At 58.0% G+C, this 18,176-nt stretch overlaps 1 protein-coding gene across 5 annotated transcripts in view; it reads right to left on the bottom strand.

The window, feature by feature from the left end:
• Positions 1 to 9,034, bottom strand: part of SLC13A5 (solute carrier family 13 member 5) — a 33,660-nt gene extending 24,626 nt beyond the window's left edge. For 4 of the 5 annotated variants that reach the window (XR_003142081.3, XM_049110078.1, XM_025461988.3 and 1 more), the window contains exons 1-5: positions 8,884 to 9,034; positions 8,336 to 8,441; positions 2,881 to 3,326; positions 1,150 to 1,337; positions 420 to 588 (exon numbers count right to left, since the gene is read on the bottom strand). Coding sequence is in view for 4 of the 5 variants with exons in the window: in XM_049110078.1 (XP_048966035.1) it covers positions 420 to 588; positions 1,150 to 1,337; positions 2,881 to 3,326; positions 8,336 to 8,437 (905 nt within the window). In the remaining variant the exon portion in view is untranslated. The remainder of the gene's footprint in view (positions 1 to 419; positions 589 to 1,149; positions 1,338 to 2,880; positions 3,327 to 8,335; positions 8,442 to 8,883) is intronic. The other variant, XM_025461989.3, reaches the window with a different exon arrangement.
• Positions 9,035 to 18,176: the final 9,142 nt, after the last annotated feature.

Genomic DNA, 18,176 nt, shown 5'->3' with positions numbered 1-18,176 from the left:
GGTGGCTCCCCATGATCCCAGCCGCCCCCCAAGGCCTGTGACCCTGTGTGGTCCCGGCAGGAGGGTGCAGACCACCCCGAGGCTCCGGCCAGGGTCCACCGAGAGTAAGCGGCCACCACGGGGCACTACCGTTATCAAGGGCAGTGAGCCAGCTGTAGGGACGTTTGTTTTCTGCAAGCAGTGACCCGGGACCAGCGTCCAGCCCCACAGGCTTTCCCACGACCTGAGCTCTGTGATGGGTATAGGGTCCCAGTCTGAGCAAGAGCCAGGGAAGAAGGGCTGGACGTGCCCCATGGCAGAAGTGTCCAGGTCCGTGCACAGCAGCTCCCACCCCTGCGGGGTCCTGGACAGTTGCTTTGCTGCAGGCCCCCTTCCCCCGGGGGCCCCTCCCATCCCCAGAAGGCTCACCCACCACTCACTCGTGCATCTGGCCCAGAAGCACCATGTTGGGTCCCGTCCCAGTCAGCGTGGCAGTGCCCCCGATGCTGGCCGCGTAGCACACGCACAGAGTCATGGCCTTGCATATGCGCCTCCTGTCGCAGTCGGCCTGCTGCACCTCAGAGGGGCCTTCAAAGGTCACTTGGCTCCCTGTGGGGGCAGCACGTCATGGGCTGAGCTGGGGCGGGCCGCCAGCCGCAGCTCCCGACCCTGCCCTGCCCTGCCCTGCCCTGCTGGGGGACGGGCCAGCCCACCACTGCTCCCCTGGGCTGCACGGTCCCCGTCTGTCTGTCCACGGCAGCTCTGTGGCAGGAACCCGGCCCAGGGACTGCTCTCTGCCGTCCCTGAGCTCAGGGCCTCGTCGGGGAGCCAAGGTGGGGACACCACCCCACCACCCGCGGAAGCGGAGAGCCGCTGGCCCCCCAAATGGGAGCGGCGTGGACGGCGGGAGGCACACCTAGCAGGTCCAAGTGGGGAATCTGGTGCTCAGGCACCGATTTCTGTGGCTGGCAGGACCCTGGGACTCGAGCGTGGGACCTCGCCGCAAGCTCTACTGCAGGATCTAACTTTTCTGCAACAGTCATGTTCCTACAACTTACAGAAACAGCGCTTTCTGAGCATTTATCTGAACGCCTGTTTTCAGGAGGCTCCAGGCACAGAGCTTCGGGCTGCAGAGAGGAGGGGGGCTCGTGGTCGCGCCCCTGGGCTCACCTGGCAGCTCTCCAGCCTTGTTCTTGTCCGACAGCTCCAGGGCCCCCAGGCCGGCCTCTGTGGCTGGGCTGGTGGCCTGCATCTGCTGCAGCATGGCCTCCACGATGGGCACCATCATGGCCGTGGTGGCCGTGTTGCTGATCCACATGGAGAGAAAGGCCGTGACGCCCATGAAGCCCAGCATCAGCCTGCAGAGGAGGGGTGGGCAGGGAGGCCAGAGAGTCCCGCAGGGAGCAACAGTGGGGGTGGACTCTGTGGCCCTGCGGGGATGCCAGGCACCGGGGCCCGTTCTGCCCCGACGTCATGGAGGGAAGCCATGCAGGGCTGCCCCTGTGCCTCTCCCCTCCAAATGTTCCTGATGCCACACAGTCATGGCCATCAGGGGCTCCCACCAGGCAGGACCACATAGCAACCCAAAGGTGCCGGCCCGGTGGGGACAGCTGGCCCCAGTGCCGTCCAGGGCTGGGCAGTCGGCCCCAGGGCCCACCTCTGTCACCCGCCCGACCTACTCCCTGTCCAACGGCCTCCCTCCCAGCCCCTGGTAGCTAGGGCGGAGCATCCCCTGAACTGTCTACCCTCCACCGTCCACCCTCCACCGTCCATCCTCCCTGGGATGGACACTTGTCCCCGGCTGGATCCAGAGGAGCTGTGTCCCCGGTAGGGGCAGGGTCTGACTCTTCTCCATGGCTCAGGGCCAGGAGCACAAGGTGCTTGTGGGACCCACTCAGGGTCACTGGTCAGCCTGGGGCAGGGGAGCCCAGGGCTGAACTGGGGGCCAGCCTGCTGCCTGGGTGGGTGGCCTGCAGGGACCTGTCAGAACAGAGACCAGGACTCAGCCAGGGTCCGCAGGACTGAGTGACACACACATTTGGGCTCCGCAAGGCACAGGTAAAGACCCCCGGCCCCAGATGGGCAGTGCCATGGACGGCCACAGGCAGGGTCCCAGGAGGAGCCGGGGCACAGGGAGTGGAGGAGTGTGTGTGACCTCCCTGGACTCACACCCCAGAAGGAGGCCGACCTGGTGGCAGAGAGGACGGAGACCCTCCCAGGACCCCGGCAGGACGTTGCTGAGGCCTTGAGGTCCCAGGACGCACAGTGGCTCTGCCCTCGACCCTGTGAAGCATCTGGGCCCCGACACAGGAGGACTCACGAGCCCTTCATCTGGGGTCCACGGGGGTCCAGGTGCGCAGGGCCCATCGCTGAGCGAGCTCGCTGTACCCCCCCAGAGAGGAGCAGCCCGAGAACCCAGTGGGGGGAGAGGTTCAGGCCTGTGAGCCGTCAGCACGTCATCCGGCCCCATCTTGCTCAGCACCCAGGCACGCGGGTGCTCAGCACACCAGGGCGTTTGCTCACGTCAGGGCCGGGCTGAGCCACGTGGGGGAAGACGAGGCCGCGGCTCCTTTGAGCGGGATGGGGGTGTGGGGGGGTAGGTATGCAGCTTTGGAGGGGTGACCTCCCTGTGTCCCCTGAGCTGGCTTGTTGGGCCACTCCCTGTGCTCTCCCCACAAAACCCCCAGGGGTGTCAGGCAGGGCTTGATCCAGCCTCCGTCCACCCTGTTTCCTGGGGAACCTATCTTCTGAAGGAGCCGGTGGGGGCAGTCTTCACTGTCCCACCTCCCCAGCGTTCAGAGAGAACCCACCACTGCTCACCCAGGGGTCTCCCGCCCTTGCCTGTGTCCCTGGGGCCCCACGGAGAGAGAGACAGAGACAGAGACATAGGACAGCGCTCACTGTGCAGGCTTGGCTCCCACCCAGAGGAGCGTGCGCAGCGCTATCCTCTTGTGCAGATTCCAATGCTCCACGGCCGCGGCCATGATGAGGCCACCCAGGAACAGCATGTTGGTGTCCTTCATGTACTGGACACATACCTGGGGACAGCATGGGGCCTGTGAGGCCCACCTCGGCCACCCCACCACAGGATAGGTGAGAAGACCACATGTCGCCCATGGGGGCCCCTCAGCGCAGAGACGGACGGTCAGGCAGGTGGTCTGTGTCTCCCCCCTGGGGCCTAGGTGGCTCTGAGAGGGGCTGGGGCGGGGGATGCTCACCTGCTTGGAGTCCAGGATCTTCAGGAGCGGGAAGAGCACGGCGGGCAGGAGGGAGGTGACTGCCAGAGGGATGACTTCTGTGCACCAGTAAATGGCCATGAGGATGATGACGTAGGCGCACCTGACAAACTGAGGAGCCAGCCCTGAGACCTCGCGTGCTGGCGGCGTGTCCACCACAGGGGCCGCAGCGTTGGAGGGAGCGCCGTCGCCTCCCCGCCCCTGTCAGCACAGCATTGCGGCCCAGGACCTGCCCACTAGGGACCCTCGACTTCCAGTGCAGCCCTGAGGAGAGGAGAGTGTGCACGGGGACCGGGAGGACTTGAACACAGAAGCCCCCACGTTGAAGGCTCCCCTTGGCGGTTCTTCCGCCCTCCGGTGGCGCCAAAGCGGTTTGCGTGCAGCAGGAGCCACCTGGGCATCCTGAGTGTGGATCTTTCCCCGGGCTCTCTGCGCGGTGCGCTGGCCTCATGGTGCTGGGCAGCGGCACGCTCTCCAGGCAAAGAGCACCCACCCCGCCCTTCCATTTGTTGACCTCCACCTGGGTCAGGACTCCAGCAGTCACAGGAGACGCTTGACTGTCAAATAGCCTTCGTGCAGACGCATCACTGCAGGATGACCTGAGTGTCTGGGAGGCGCCCCAGGGCACGCATGCTGCGTGCATTTTCTGCCTAGATACGTTAACATGCGGTGAGTTGACAGGGACACAGCCCCCGTGGCATCCAGGAGGACTTGTGCCGTTCTTAGTCCCACGTGGGTCACTCTTAGAGCAGCATGTGCTCCACTGATTCCATAGACAGGTTCCCCACTGCCGCGGCCTCCTGGGGGGATGTGCTGTGTCTGCCCTGGGTCACCCCACCTGCTCCACTCACTACTCTGAGCCGCTCAGACACGGCCTGGAATCCCACTCCCAGACGTGCAGCCACAAACCTGCTCATTCAGAAAGTGCTGCTCCCGAGCATCAGCAGCGGTTTTACGGCAACGATGATGATGACGATGATGGAGGGGACAGAGGGGACAGGGAGGACGGGCGGACAGGGAAGATGGCACTCAGTGTTCTCATTTACATCTCCATTCACTCAGGCCTGGACCTTCGTTCCCTGTGTTTAATCTCGGTGAACCACCTCCTGCACCCTTTCACCAGGAGCCCCGGGACCTTGGCTTTGCCAGGAGACCGACCTGGTTCCTGTGCAAGCCCATGCCTGGACGCTTCCTAGCTTGGCGGGCTTTGGGTTCCTGATGCGAGGTCTTCGTCCTGAGTTGGGAACCTCTGGAGGTGTGGGTAATGTTGGCCACCTCCCTGGGCTGTTCTGTGCGTCCCCAGCGTTTTCAAAGGCAGCACTAGCACCTGCCTGTCCGGCCTCTCCTGGCTCCCAGCCCCGCCACAAATCTGCCACCAATACCGGCAGCTCCTTCCTCTCACTCCCCAGCACCATCCCTGTGCATCTCCACCCCGTCCACCCTCTACCTGGACCCTCCCAACCTGACCTCCCTTCCACCCTCCCACCTGGACCTTCCCAATCTGGCCTCCCCGTCCACCTTCCACCCGGACCCTCCCAGTCTGATCTCCCCGTCCAGCACCACGGGGCTCCGTCTTCCCACCTACAAATCTGTTGGGGGCATTTCCCTGTGTCTGCCGCCTTGAGGACAAAGCCAAGAGGCCTCAGTATGGCTTCGGGGAACCTCTGGGAGGAGCGGGTCCTGCAGGCCTGTGCTGTCCCCTCCCTGCCAACAGGCACCCCGAGCCCCCGCACCCCACCAGCTGTGGCAGAGCCTGGGCTCTTCTCTTCACTGGACGCCCAGCTCCCCAAAGCCCAGCCCTGTGCCCCTCCACCCACCTGTGCCCCTGGCAGCTCCCGCCTTGGGTTGCCCCCATCTGACCCTACCCCAGCACACACCCAAACAGTGAGCAACCTGGGAGTCCTGGCACGGGCCGGACGCTCAGCAGACACTGCTCACGTGTGCATGAGGGGGATGGGCCAGCAGTACCAAGATGTTTGCCTGAAAGCCAATGCACCTGCACCCCTCACTCTCCCATCACTCAGAAGGGCACCTACTGTGTGCACGGAACACTGCACAAAGCCCTGGAAGTTCTTCGTCGGTACTTGTTATCAGTCATAAAGCAGAAACCTCCCTTGGGCCTCCCAGGGGCACCCCGGGGCGGCTCCCTACTGTCCAAACCTGACATTTTGGCCCCAATGGTTCTGCATGGGGGCGGGGGGGCAGGCGGGAACTGGGTAGGGCGCAGCCTATGGGGCCTCTGCCCTACTGGACGCCTGGAGAACCCTCTCTGGTTGCAACCGTACAGAGTACCCCCAGGCTTTCCAAGGTCACAGGGCTCAGGGCCTGCAAGTGTCCATACCCGTGGGACCCATGGCCTCCGGGCAGGACAGCAGTGCAGCTACCAGCCCCGGCTTTGGCACCAGACAGACCTGACCCATGTCCACTGCCTGCCATTGCATCTTCAGCATCCCAGGTGCCCCTGGACCTTGGTGCTGGGGGCGGAGGGAAGTAGAAATGATCCCCTCCAGGGACAGCCAATAAGGGGGGGGGGCTTACAGAGAATTTAACAACAGGGGCACCTGGGTGGCTCAGTGGGTTAAACGTCTGCCTTCAGCTTGGGTCATGATCCCAGGATCCTGGGGTCGAGTCCACGTCAGGCTCCCTGCTCCGCAGGGCATCTGCGTCTCCTTCTCCATCTGCCCCTTCCTCTCTCTCTCTCTGTCTCCAATAAATAAATTTTTTAAAAAACCCAGCAACACTGTCCACAAATCCTCTTTATCATCATCGTGCTGTTGCTATTCCCAACAACGTCACCCACAAAATACTCGCCCCACGCGCAGCCCCAGTCCTCCCTTGCCCTGCTCCCTCAAGAGTTAACATCCTGGGCACTGGAAGTGCTTGGCAGCACGGTCCCTGGAGGCACCAAACGTAACCAGCTAGGAGTATGTCTGGAAGGGCGCTTAATGCAGAGACAGGCGGGCAGTGGGTGGACAGGGCAGCACCCAGCACTCAACCCCCAGCACCCGCGATGACTCAACAACTATATGTTAAAGGCACAACCGAATACAACCCATGGCTCTCTATTTATCTAATTATTCACAGGCAAGGGTGTCCAGGACACAGCGCGTAATGGGAAAATGCAGGCAGCGGAGCGCAGCCGTGTGGGGGTCCGAGCACGGTATTTGAGGGCTTTCTCGTTTCTCCTTCCTGCTTCAGGGAAATAAGAACTATCAAGTAGTTTTAATAAAACCACCGATACCATGAGCCATCTTGGTCTGTTAAAGAGCCATCTTTTGAAGAAAGGACCCAGAGAAAGGACTGAATCCAGGAGGGGACCAGGTGGAATGGGAGGAAAGCCAGGGAGGAGGCCCCCATAGCTGTGGAGGATGGCCACGCAGGAGCTGCTGCGCCCCACTCAGCCCGTCGCCCACACTGCCAGGTGCTACTGGCTTCCCAGAGGCTCTGCCTCATGCCGCGGGTACCCCGGGTTCCCCCCACGCTGCCGGTAGCCCCGGGTTCCCTTACACAGCGGCACAGCTGTGGGGGCAGGGAGCTCGGGAGGGGCGACCCCAACATAAGACCACGGGGCTCCAGCGCCCAATCACTGATCCTCCCAGAGGGTGGCCTGACCTGCCAGGCCTGCCTGGCCTGACCTTCACTCCCAGGGCATGCGGCGGAGCGGCAGACACAGCCTGAGTTGAGGGTCCCAGCACGGATCCTCCTGCATGCATGTGTGCATGGGTGTGCATGTGTCGGGGCGGGAATGGGCTCTAGGTCATGGTCTCTGTGAGCCAGAAGGTCCATGGAGCCGGAGCCGACACTATTACTCCAGGGAACCTCACTCCCTCTGTGTCTATGGAAATAAGGGGCGGCCCCGGTACGGGGCAAGGGGGCAGGTGCTGTCCTCGGCCCCACCAGGGTCATGCTCAGCCCGCCCAAGGGTCCTCCTTCCCCCACCCTAGGACTTATGGCACCCAGAGTCAAAAGTGTCAGAACCAAACCCATTGTACAGATGAGCACACCAAGGTGGAGAAAGGACAAGGTCGTGGCTAAATCCACGGGGACGTGTGAGTGGTGGGAGTGCAGTCCTCATGCAGGTGGGCCCTCGACACCCTCCACCCCCCCACCGCCCCGCCTCAGGACTACCCACAGAGCATCCCCTGAAGAGCTCCTCTGTTCCCCAAACCTGGCCGGGGGTGGGAGGTGGGGGTGGCAGCGGAGGTTTCCTGTCCGGGCGCAGAGAGAAGGCGCTGAAAGAGGGAAGGAGGCCGGAGCAGCCAGCAGCCACAAAAGGCTTCAAAGGGCTCGGGCCTCTGCCAACGGAGCTTCCACCAGCCAGCACAGCCAGGAAGCCCAGCGCAGCCAGCCCCGGCCAGGGCTCCTGGCCCACCCCCGCCCGGCGGCCAAGGCCATTCATCCCGGGCCTCCCTCCCTCCTGGGAGCGCTGGGCGCAGGCGACGGATGCGGCTTCCCCTGCAGCCCTGGGTCGTGCCACCCAAGGCGTGAGCCTGGGAACTCGTCCGCCTCCTACCCAGCCGCTGCCGACCTCGGCCCAGCAGCCAACTCCGACCTCCTTTCAGCCGGAGAGGCTCTGGGCTGGGCTGTGGCCTCCAAGGCTTTGGAGCAGGGAAGAAGCAGATCCTGGATAGGGAACCAGACCCGAGGGGGGCAGGGTGGGGGGTGGAAAGACAGCACTCCAGATCCACTCAGGGGGAGATCTTTCCGTTTGGGACCCCGGCTGGCCTGGGAAGCTACCCATGGCTGCCAAGTCTCCATTTGCTAAAGGGAGAGACAGAGGGAAAGCCAGGTGCCCAGGCTCCCCATGGGCACCAGGAGACATTGGGGGTGATGGTCAGGGATGCGATGCTTCACTTCCGGGAGATTCTGAGATGGGGCTGAGCCTGCGAACAGCTGCGTGGCCAAGATCGATGCCACCTTCCGGGTCCTGTGCCCTGGGATCTGTGTGCCCCAGTGGGGTGCACCCCCGGGTCTCCGCGCCCCTCCAAAGTCTGTGCCGGCACCTCCCGTCTGGCAGCCAACCTCCCGGTGTGCGCCCAGCTCAGCGCTCCACCTCTGCGCGCCGGGGCCGGGGCCGCTGCTGGCATAGGGCGCGCGGGGTCCGCGGAGCTCCTACTGACCTTGGCGGGCATCAGAATGACGAGTGGCAGCAGCAGTAGCGGGGTGATGAACAAGATCACGAAGGACTTGAACTTGGAGACATAGCTGAGCGCCGAGGCCATAGCGCTGGAGGGAGGCCAGCGGGACAGGCGAGTGAGGGGGGCCCGCAGCTCCGCGGGCTTAAGACGGGGCCGCAGCCATCGCGGATTGGGGGACCGTGCCAACTCCGCCCCCCGCGCCGAGGCCTCCCCGCGGCCACGGGGCGGGGCCACCCCCGGGGTCAGGGGGGCGCGCCTGCCCCCAACTCCACCCGCCACCGGGCATCCGCCTGCGGGAGGCGCTCGGGGCGCGCCCTGGGCCCTGGCACCTCCCAGAGTCTCCACCTAGACCGAGGCGCGCCGGGGGCTGCGGGTCAGCGGGGCTCCACTGGCGTGCGCCCCCGTCCGCGTCCGCACCTGCCGCCCTCTGGGCTCAGCGGTGGCCATTCGGGACCCCTCCGCCGGCCCCTGGGTCCCTCAGAACGAATCCCGGCCTCTCCCTCTCTTCCCGCCGTGTCTCCCGCCCCTACCTCCGCTCCCGTGTCCCGGAGGGTGTCCGGCAGAGACGATGACGGCGCCCGCGTCCTCCGCGCCGCAGGCCCTACTCCTGCCGGTCACCCGGTCGGTCACCCGGCGCTGCTCTGGGCCCAGCATCCCCCCAACAACCGCCCCGCGCGCCCCGCGCGCCCCGCGCGCCCTCCCCCGCCCCGCGCGCCCCGCGCGCTCTCCAGCCATCGCAGAGGGAGGGCAAGCCCAAGGTCCTCGGGCCGCCCAAGCGCCTTTGGGCTCCGTGGCCGCCCTGCAGAGGGAAACGGGCGTCCAGAGAGGAAGGGACCTGCCCCAGGCTGCGCCGGGTGTGTCGCATGCAGGTACTGGGCACTTGTTCTCAGCCGGGTCTGTCCCTTGGAGAGTCTGCCCAGCCGTAAGTGAACCCCAGCCTGCCCCTTAGTGGTGACCGGCCTGTCTCCAGGTGGCCCTGCTGCTAGAGCCGCAGCTCTCCCAGCCTGAATGTGCTGCGGGGACCCAAACAACTGAATGACTTTCCCTGTGACCCCAGGAGGTCCCCTGGCCCCTTCCTCCCCACTGCACCGTGTCCCTCCCCCACCTCAGCACAACAGTAGCCGTATATGTATTGGTGTGGTTCTTACCTACTGTCTGCCTGACTCATCTAGCCGTAGCCCCCTCCGTGCCTGGTCCACTCAGAGCCTAAACCCTAGTAGTTTTTAGCAGTGGAGAGAGGTTTCCTTCCCAAAATATGGTTAATACATAAGAACAGTTTGATGATAATATCTAACTAATGAAATTTATTGTTTATTCATGAGTTTTATTTATTCCCCAAAACTAAACATAAAGTTTCAATTTTTAAATATTTTATTTATTTGTTTGAGAGACAGAGAGAGAGCACAAGCAGGGCAGGGGGGGCAGAGGGAGATGGAGAAGCAGACTCCTCCCTGAGCAGGGAGCCCGATGCAGACCCTGTGATCGTGACCTGAGCCAAAGGCAGACACTTCACCAGCTGAGCCACCCAGGTGCCCCTAAAGGTTTGATTTTTGAATGCAAACATATATACCAAAAGAACATTCTATATTTTTTATCAAATTTTCATTTACAAAGAATGTAATGTACTTTTGGCCTCTTACATTGCATGGTAACAAATAAAGTAATGAAAAAAGCGTATCAATTTATATCTTTTATTGATAACTTATCAAAAAATTAATTATATTAGGTGTCAAACATTGTATTGGGATGTGGCTGCTTGTAGTATCAGTCATCAGAATGTGTTCTGTATTTTTTTCTTGTTTTTTTTTTCTTTTGAATCATGTTCCTCAAAATACAAAATCAAACCTTAGATTATATTTCTTGAATTTATGTTCAGTTCTTCAATAAATAGTTCCCTACCTAAAAACATGTTGTTACTAAAATAAAATATGCTACTGATATACACAAAATTAAAATTATTTTGGAATTGTTCTTAATTATAATTAAAATCATCTTGGACTATTTTGTCATAATTCTGATCAGAAAAAAACAACTGCAAATTGGAACTGAGATGAAATTGATGAAACACACCTAATCAAAAAATTTTTATACCAATAGGTAGACTTCTACTACCTCAGTTTTAAGATTGAAATTCTATTAAATTATTCACATGGGGATGAAAGTTGCATTACAGAATTATGGACCATAGTTAATTAGTATCGTATGCAATTTAAGTTTTTGAAAATTCACCAACCTATGGGCGAATTTCTAATAAACTGAAATGGGGATGTTGATGAGACTAGAGGTGAGAATTCTGTTAGGTACACTAAGGCCACCAATGCAATTTCTCATAAAGGCAGACTCCAGAAACTATACAACTATAGGAACAGTTTTTCAATCCCACAAAACCCAGGCACAACCACAGCAAAACGGGTGCCCTACTGGGTCCTCTGCGCTACCTCTTGAGCAAAGTTGTTGATTCACAAAACCATCTGTTGAGCAAAAGCAGTTTGCAAAGCAGTCAGCTTCTGAAAGTACACCTGTTAAATTTTTTATGAGGAAGAGTGAGAATGTTAATAAGAATGTGAAGCAAGCTCAACGTTTTCACAGGGTCATCACAGTGAGCTCTGGAAAATGCGTGCAGACTAGTGTCACTCCGTACGTAGCCTGAAATGCTCTTAGGAATCGTCTCCCTCTGCCTGTGTTTCTGCCTTTCTGGGTGTCTCGTGAATAAAAAATTAAAAAAAAAAGAAATATTCATAGTGGTACACCGCTGATGCCAAGTTCATTTTTTTTCAACTAAATCTGCCTCCTTATGAGATAAACCCTGGGTGTTATAGTATATGTTGGCAAACTGAATTTAAATTTAAAAAGAAACTAATTAAAAAAAAAACTAATTAAAAAAAAAAAATCTGCCTCCTTGGCAGATACCGCTGCACTCTACTCAGGGCGGAAGAGGCAGATGTCACTGATTAGCAAATTTTGTCAAAGCGGCCGTTATTTGCACACCTGCTAGGACGACTAAAATAAAACACACTGAGCCACGAGGCCACTCAGGTAGGGCTGGAGAGGCCCTGGCGGACGAGGCTGGGGGATAGAGTGCAGGCCGTGGGGGTAGAGTGAAGTCTGGGTCGGGCCCGCTGGCTGGGGTGTCCTCCAGGAAGAGGCGCTGGCACCTTGACTCAGCCACACAAGCCGAGGCCCCAGCAAACAGCCGGAATCTGCTACAGATGCTCTCCCGACAGCTTCGGCATGAGCAACCCTCCAGCCCCCCTAAGTGGGAGGCCCCGCTCTGGTGCAAGCCCAGCTCTGTCTTCGGTGGCATCGCTGCGTGCCCCCCGGGCCACCACCAGGTTCCCGGCGCCTGCCCCCGCCCTCCGCTGTCGGCACCTCCTGCTCCCAGGGAAAGCCCCCATCACCGCCGGAGCTGGATTCCTGGGGAAGCTGATGCCGCAGTGGAGCTGCCCCTTCACTCCCCACGGGGGCCGACGAGGATCCTGCACAGCCTCGCCTCTCGGACTCCGACCTGGACGGCGAAGACTGGCCTGAATGACTCGCTGGCCCTTGGCATCGCGGCCCAGTGTGTACACGGCCAGCGAGTCTGCCGGCGGCACCAACTTACCTTACTGAACCGAGCGCAGCGCTGGACCATGAAAATAACCTGTATTTAGTTCCTGATGTACTTTGTGAGCTGACATTTTGTAGAAGGGCAGCTGTTAAATACACAGAATTGGCATTTATTTAATTTATTTAGATATAAATAGGCCAGAAATTGATTATTTCCGACACTCTCGACTTACACTGTTTAATCCCTTATCAGTCAATTAGAAACTGAGCAAGAGGGATCCCTGGGTGGCGCAGCGGTTTGGCGCCTGCCTTTGGCCCAGGGCGTGATCCTGGAGACCCGGGATCGGATCCCACGTCGGGCTCCCGGTGCATGGAGCCTGCTTCTCTCTCTGCCTGTATCTCTGCCTCTCTCTATCTCTCTGTGTGACTATCATAAATAAATAAATAAAAACTTAAAAAAAAAAAGAAACTGAGCAAGAGATGTGTGGACTCTATGTCCTGACTTTTAAACAACATGGATGCCTCATAAGGTGTACAGACGACACGTCAGAAATATAGTGTGTGGAGGTACCTGGGGGGCTCAGCGGGTGAGGTCGTGACCGGGATTGAGTCCCGCATCGGGCTCCCCACAGGGATCCTGCTTCTCCCTCTGCCTGTGTCTCTGCCTCTCTCTGTGTCTCTCATTAATAAATAAATAAAATCTTTTTTAAAAAAGTGTAGCATCTAATGCACTCTGTATGGTGGTGGTATACATGTGGCATCTATCTCAAACCACAGATTTCTACCCCAAGGAGACGGGAAGCTCTGTTCATCAAGCCTCTCCTGCTCACTTCGGAGTTTACAATATCAGTACCCTGTGGCCTGAAATGTAATACACGGGACTTCCAAGCCAGATACAGATCTCCAGAGCTTGCTCACTCTATCCATCAGTGTCTACGCTGTTTACAACCGGGGTGGGAAACGGATTCTACAGCAGGAAACAAACCCTCATGGCTCCTGTGGGACCACAAGGGGGTTTCCTCGGAGGCCCAATGGCAGCCACTCTGTCCCGAATCCAAATGGATCAAATAAAGTTTAAAATTTTTGAAACTAGGCGATCTCAGTGTCGGACGCATACAGCACAGTGGCTGCACTGACATCATTGGGTACAATTAGCAACATCTTACAATATCAATGAGTCTCACACAAAAGGAAAGGGAGCTGTGGGAATTTGACGTGAAGCCATTGGAGAAAACACTATGAAATCACGCGGAAAAGTCTGAGCACAGCTGCGATCTCAGGGCAGCACCAGGCCGTCCTTGGTGCCAGGGCTTCCCCTACCCTATGGGAGTCCAGGCGGGTCGTGTGAAACCAGAACAAGTGATAGATCCAACAGGCAGAGGAGAGAAGGGGTGGTATTCGCGGCCCAGAGGAACAATCAATAACCAAAACATACGTGTGTCACCGAGAACCTTCCGAGGCTGACCTGGTGACTGTAAATCATGAGAATCCACAAAGGAACATTGGGAGGTGACACTAATAAAGTCAAAACAACTTTGCAGGAACCGAAGAGGGAACGGAGACGTGCGTTTCCCAGAGTCACGGCAGCCTCGGACGCTGGCGTCAGGGTCGCCAGACACAAGTCGATGGCGCTGAACGAGCCAGCCAGTGCCCGTCAAGCTCCGTGAGGGCGACACCTGCTCCCAGGACATTCAGCAGCACCCGTCTGGGGGACAGTGTTGGGGAAGCCTCTGGACTATTTTTGCAAGTCCTCCTTACGAATCAGGCTCTTTCAACATTTTAAAAATCCTTTAAAAATTGCGGTGAACAAAAAACACACTTTAGGGATGGACACATCCACTCTGTCCCCGTTCCTGCCGCATGGCTGACACTACAGCAAAGAACCAGCGCTGCTGGTGAGATGGGAAAGGAGCTAGGAGCAGCGTTTCTTAGGCTTTGGGTATTTCCTCTTGAGCCTGCTTGCACACAACGGGCATGGATCGTGACCTTCCTCCTGGGAGGGCGTCTCCCACGCCGGGTCACAGAATGGGTGTCCCTTGTTTCCACGTGGTCCCTCAGGGACACTGCTTTGTTTGTGAGCGTGCTTTGGGCTTTGGTTGCTAAAAAGCCCGGTCAGCCCCACAGGGCGTGGCCGCTTAAAATACAGTGTGGTCCCCTCCCCATAGGTCAGTCCTGCAACGACAAATATTAATTCCAGCGCCGCATACCGCAGGCGGTGTGTGGCCTCACCACGGTGCGCCTGGCTGGGGGTCTGCCCCACACGCTCCCCCCACCCTGAGGCTGGGCTGAGGACTTACACACCACCGGGGACATGCTGCTCTGGGCCACAGGGCACAACCCAGGGGGCTTCACCTCCGCAGGAACCAGCCTCACACCGCTGACCCCCAAGGGCCGAGTGCCAGAGACAGGCCCAGCAAAGCCTGAAGTTGGGGGGTGGGAAATGAACCCCGGGTCCAGCGCAGGGCGGCAGTGTGAATAGTGCACATGGCACAAAGACTATCAAGCCCAGGGGATTACACTTAGTTTTTTATTTTTTAAGATTTTATTTATTTGAGGATGAGAGAGACAGTGAGCTCAAGCAGGGGAGACCCAGGCTCCTCGATGTGGGACTCGATCCCAGGACCCCGGGGTCATGCCCTGAGTGGAAAGCAGATACTCAACCTCTGAGCCCCCTAGGTGCCCCTTATTGGAGCATTTTTAAACTGGATCATAGCAAATATTAAATCACTATATTTGGAGCTCACTGGGTATATCTGGAAACGTGGAAATGAGGCAGCACTTTTATTTTTAAATGATATTTACAATAAACCAGATGAAACATCCTTTGTGACACTGAGCTTAAGTCTTATGAAGTCACTAATATTCAACCATTTGGCTCCAACAGACAAATGTGGCAAATTCATGTGACTCAAGCCGACATTGACGCTTATGATAGAGAAGTTTTAGATCTGGGTGCTGGGCAGTCCGGGTGGCTCAGCGGGTGAGCATCTGCCTTCGGCTCAGGGCGTGACCCCGGAGTTTCGGGATCAAGTCCCACATCAGGCTCCCTGCATGGAGCCTGCTTCTCCCTTGGCCTGTCTCTCTCTCTCTCTCTCTCTTTCTCTCTCTCTGTCTCTCTCATTAATAAATAAATAAAATCTTAAAAAAACAAAAAAGATCTGGGTGTTAACAATGTGGGAAGAGAAACGTGATTTTTCCAAGAATATCTTGGGGACTATAGGAGCCAGGAAGTCAAGAGCCCGCTGCCCTAGAAAAGCACCTTCTCTTCCCCATACGCGCAAGAGGACGTTTAAAAAAAATATATATATATGTATATATATATATATATACATATATATATATATATGTCTCTCATGAATAAATAAATAAAATCTTTGAAAAAATTAACGGGTGGGAAGGTGGCAGGGGTGGGTATGATGTCACTGGGTCCCGGAGTCACGTCATCCTTTGCCCTCATTCCCATATCTTAAATGTGGCAAAATACATGCTTATGATGTTTCCCAAAGGGGCCGCAGGCGCACGTACACGGGGAAACAGGAGCCAGGCTCCCGGGGAGGTGAAGGGAGTGGTATTTCTGACAAGGTTGGGATGGCCACCATCTCACTGGTGCCCTGAAGTCCCACCCCAGGGTGGCTGGGTCGGGGCGTGGGGCCTACTGGGCCGAGAAGCCCTGCTGTGTGTCTGAGCCAAGACCAGCAGTGCTTATCTTCTGCGCTGTGTACACCACCAACGCCTGTGTTCAAATGTGAACTCTGATCTGTCCTCCACGCTCGTGCTGCGTCCAAAGTCCTGTGTCCGGGAATAGTGATGCTGCCTTGGCCGCCAGGCTGCAGGGATCACAGTGCCCCTTTGCTATAATTTCCCATTCCCTTCTTGCTGAACGGCCCGCAATTCTTTTCCTTCAACTTCTCCTTCCTCTGGCTCAGATACGGCTGCCTGGCAACGGGGAACATGGTGGGAGGGCGGGGGGCGGGGAGAGCCTTTCACCAGGAAAATGTGGAATTTCTCTTTTTTGAAAGATTTTATTTATTAAAAAAAAAAGATTGTATTTATTGATTCATGAGAGACACACAGAGAGAGGCAGAGACACAGGCAGAGGGAGAAGCAGGCTCCCTGTGGGGAGCCCGATGCGATCCCAGGACCCTGGGATCACGCCCTGAGCCGAAGGCACATGCTCACCTGCTGAACCCCCCAGGTGCCCCAAGTGTGAGTGTTTTTTATCACACCTTGCATTTCATTGCTGAGGATGCCACACAGGGCTTGCTGTTTCTCACTCTCTCTCTTTCTTCCCAGGTGCTCAGGATCCCCAGTGAGGCCTCTGCACGGGATGGAGGGACGCCAAGTGGTGACCTCTGTGACCTCGGCCCTGACACCTGCCCCTCTCTGTGGGGGTCCCGTGTGTGCTTACTGCCCCCGTGTCTGCAGATCCATCTCTCCTGTCACCGCGAGTCCCCACCTCCCACACAGACACTACATGCCTGTGTCCAGGGAACACAGCACCAGGCCCTGTCATCTACACTCGCCACCCAAGCTGCCCCTGCTGCTCCCGATCCTACACCAGTGCAGCCCCACCACCACCACAACTAGGCTGACAGGGTGACAGTGAGCTACCTCATGGGTCCTGGAGGCCGGTCCTTGGCCCTGGGGGGGTGGGGGCCTGCTGAGCACCTAACACTACTGAGCTCTGCCCTACAGCATCCCCAGGACCCCCAGTACTGAGCTCCCTTCCCTACAGCACCCTGAGGACTCCCAGTACTGAGCTCCCTGCCCCACAGGACCCCTAGGACACCCCTCCCCAGCCCTCCTCCCCCCTCCCTGGTGGCTCATCCTTGGGCTCTGCCAATCATTCTTTGGAAGCTGGGAGCGTGAGGAGCCACAGGCTGAGTTGCTCCTGACGTCTTGGGCTCTGGGCCCTGGGTCACCTGATGGCTCTCCATCCTCCCACCACCAGCCAGCCCTCCTCCTGGCCCCACACTCACCTGCACAGCGGTGCCTAGCAGCCCTCCAGGCCTCCTCTCAGGGACTCCACACATGAATGGAGATGACCCCTGAACTCCTTCCAGGTGTCCCTGTCTTCGTGGGTGGCATCCTCGGGCTTTACTGTCCACATGGCCCATCCCTGCCCCCAGCCCTGGGTGTGTTCCCCACACTCTGCAGCATCCCTCCCTCCTTGGGGGGCACCCTCCGCATGGTCCCAGGGACCGTCTCTGATGAACACCCTTCCCTGCTCACCGGGACGTCCGTGCCTGGGAACGCTCTCGGCTCCTCTGGCCCATCCCTGACCCTGCTCTGCCTCACTCGCTCCCTGGCTGCCCCCCCTTGCTGTCCCTCCAATAGAGCGCACCTGCTCCCACCCCAGCACTTGGCAAATGCAGGCTCCTTCGTCCTGGAAAACTTTCTCGGGCGCATGTTTACGGGAGTGGCTCCCTCACTTCCTCCAGGCCCCGGGATAGGACAGCCTCTCCCTGCACCCCCTTCAGATAGCATCTCCAGGCACCGTTGGCAACCCCCTGCCGAGCTTCGTTTATTTTCACAACCCTTCCCAACAGACAGGGTACGGCCCCTTTAGTTTCGATGCCCAGCTCCTGGATTGGAAGGTGAGCTCCAGCAGAGCCCTGGCTGCCCCGTCCACCATCACCCCCCACGTTGTCAACCGAGCTCTCCACGCCTCAGCCAATGTGACTCCAGCTTTCTGGCTTGGGTGACTGCTGGGTCGCAGTGTCATCTGCTGGGCTAGGGCCCCTCCGGGGAGGGTGAGCCTCTGCCCCCTGAGGTGGCGGCCGCTCTGACCTCAGACACCGCAGGTGGGTGTTGGCCCATCACCCATCCTGCGTGTTCCCCAACACATGCCAACGTGGGATGAAGGCGTGAGCCCAATCTCATAGGCGTCGCTGCTGAAAACACAGGAGGTGGGCCTGACTCCAGCACCGGGTCCAGAAGGAAGGGCAGATGCCCAGCGCCCAGGGGGATGCACACACGCCCTGGATAGCTCGATGCCAAATCCCATCCAGCAAAGCCCCAAAAATGCCTCGGTGTCAGGCCCCTCCTTAGTCAGCAGTTCGGCTGAGCGGAGAATTCTGTGCCGGAAACTGCTCTCCTGCAGAAACGTAAAAGAATTTTCTCCTGTCTTTTCAATTTCCAAGGCTTTTCAAAATCAAACTTTATTAGAAAGCCTACATCCATTCTTGCTCTTGATTATTTTGGGGAAATCTGCCATATGTTTCCCTCCGGAAACCAACAGGAGCTTCTCGTTGTCCCTGATGCTCTGAAATGTCAT

This window comes from Canis lupus, chromosome 5 (genome assembly GCF_003254725.2).
Source record: "Canis lupus dingo isolate Sandy chromosome 5, ASM325472v2, whole genome shotgun sequence".
NCBI lineage: Eukaryota > Metazoa > Chordata > Mammalia > Carnivora > Canidae > Canis > Canis lupus.
The sequence above is the reverse complement of the archived record's forward strand: the minus strand, read 5'-3'. Positions and strand labels throughout refer to the sequence as shown.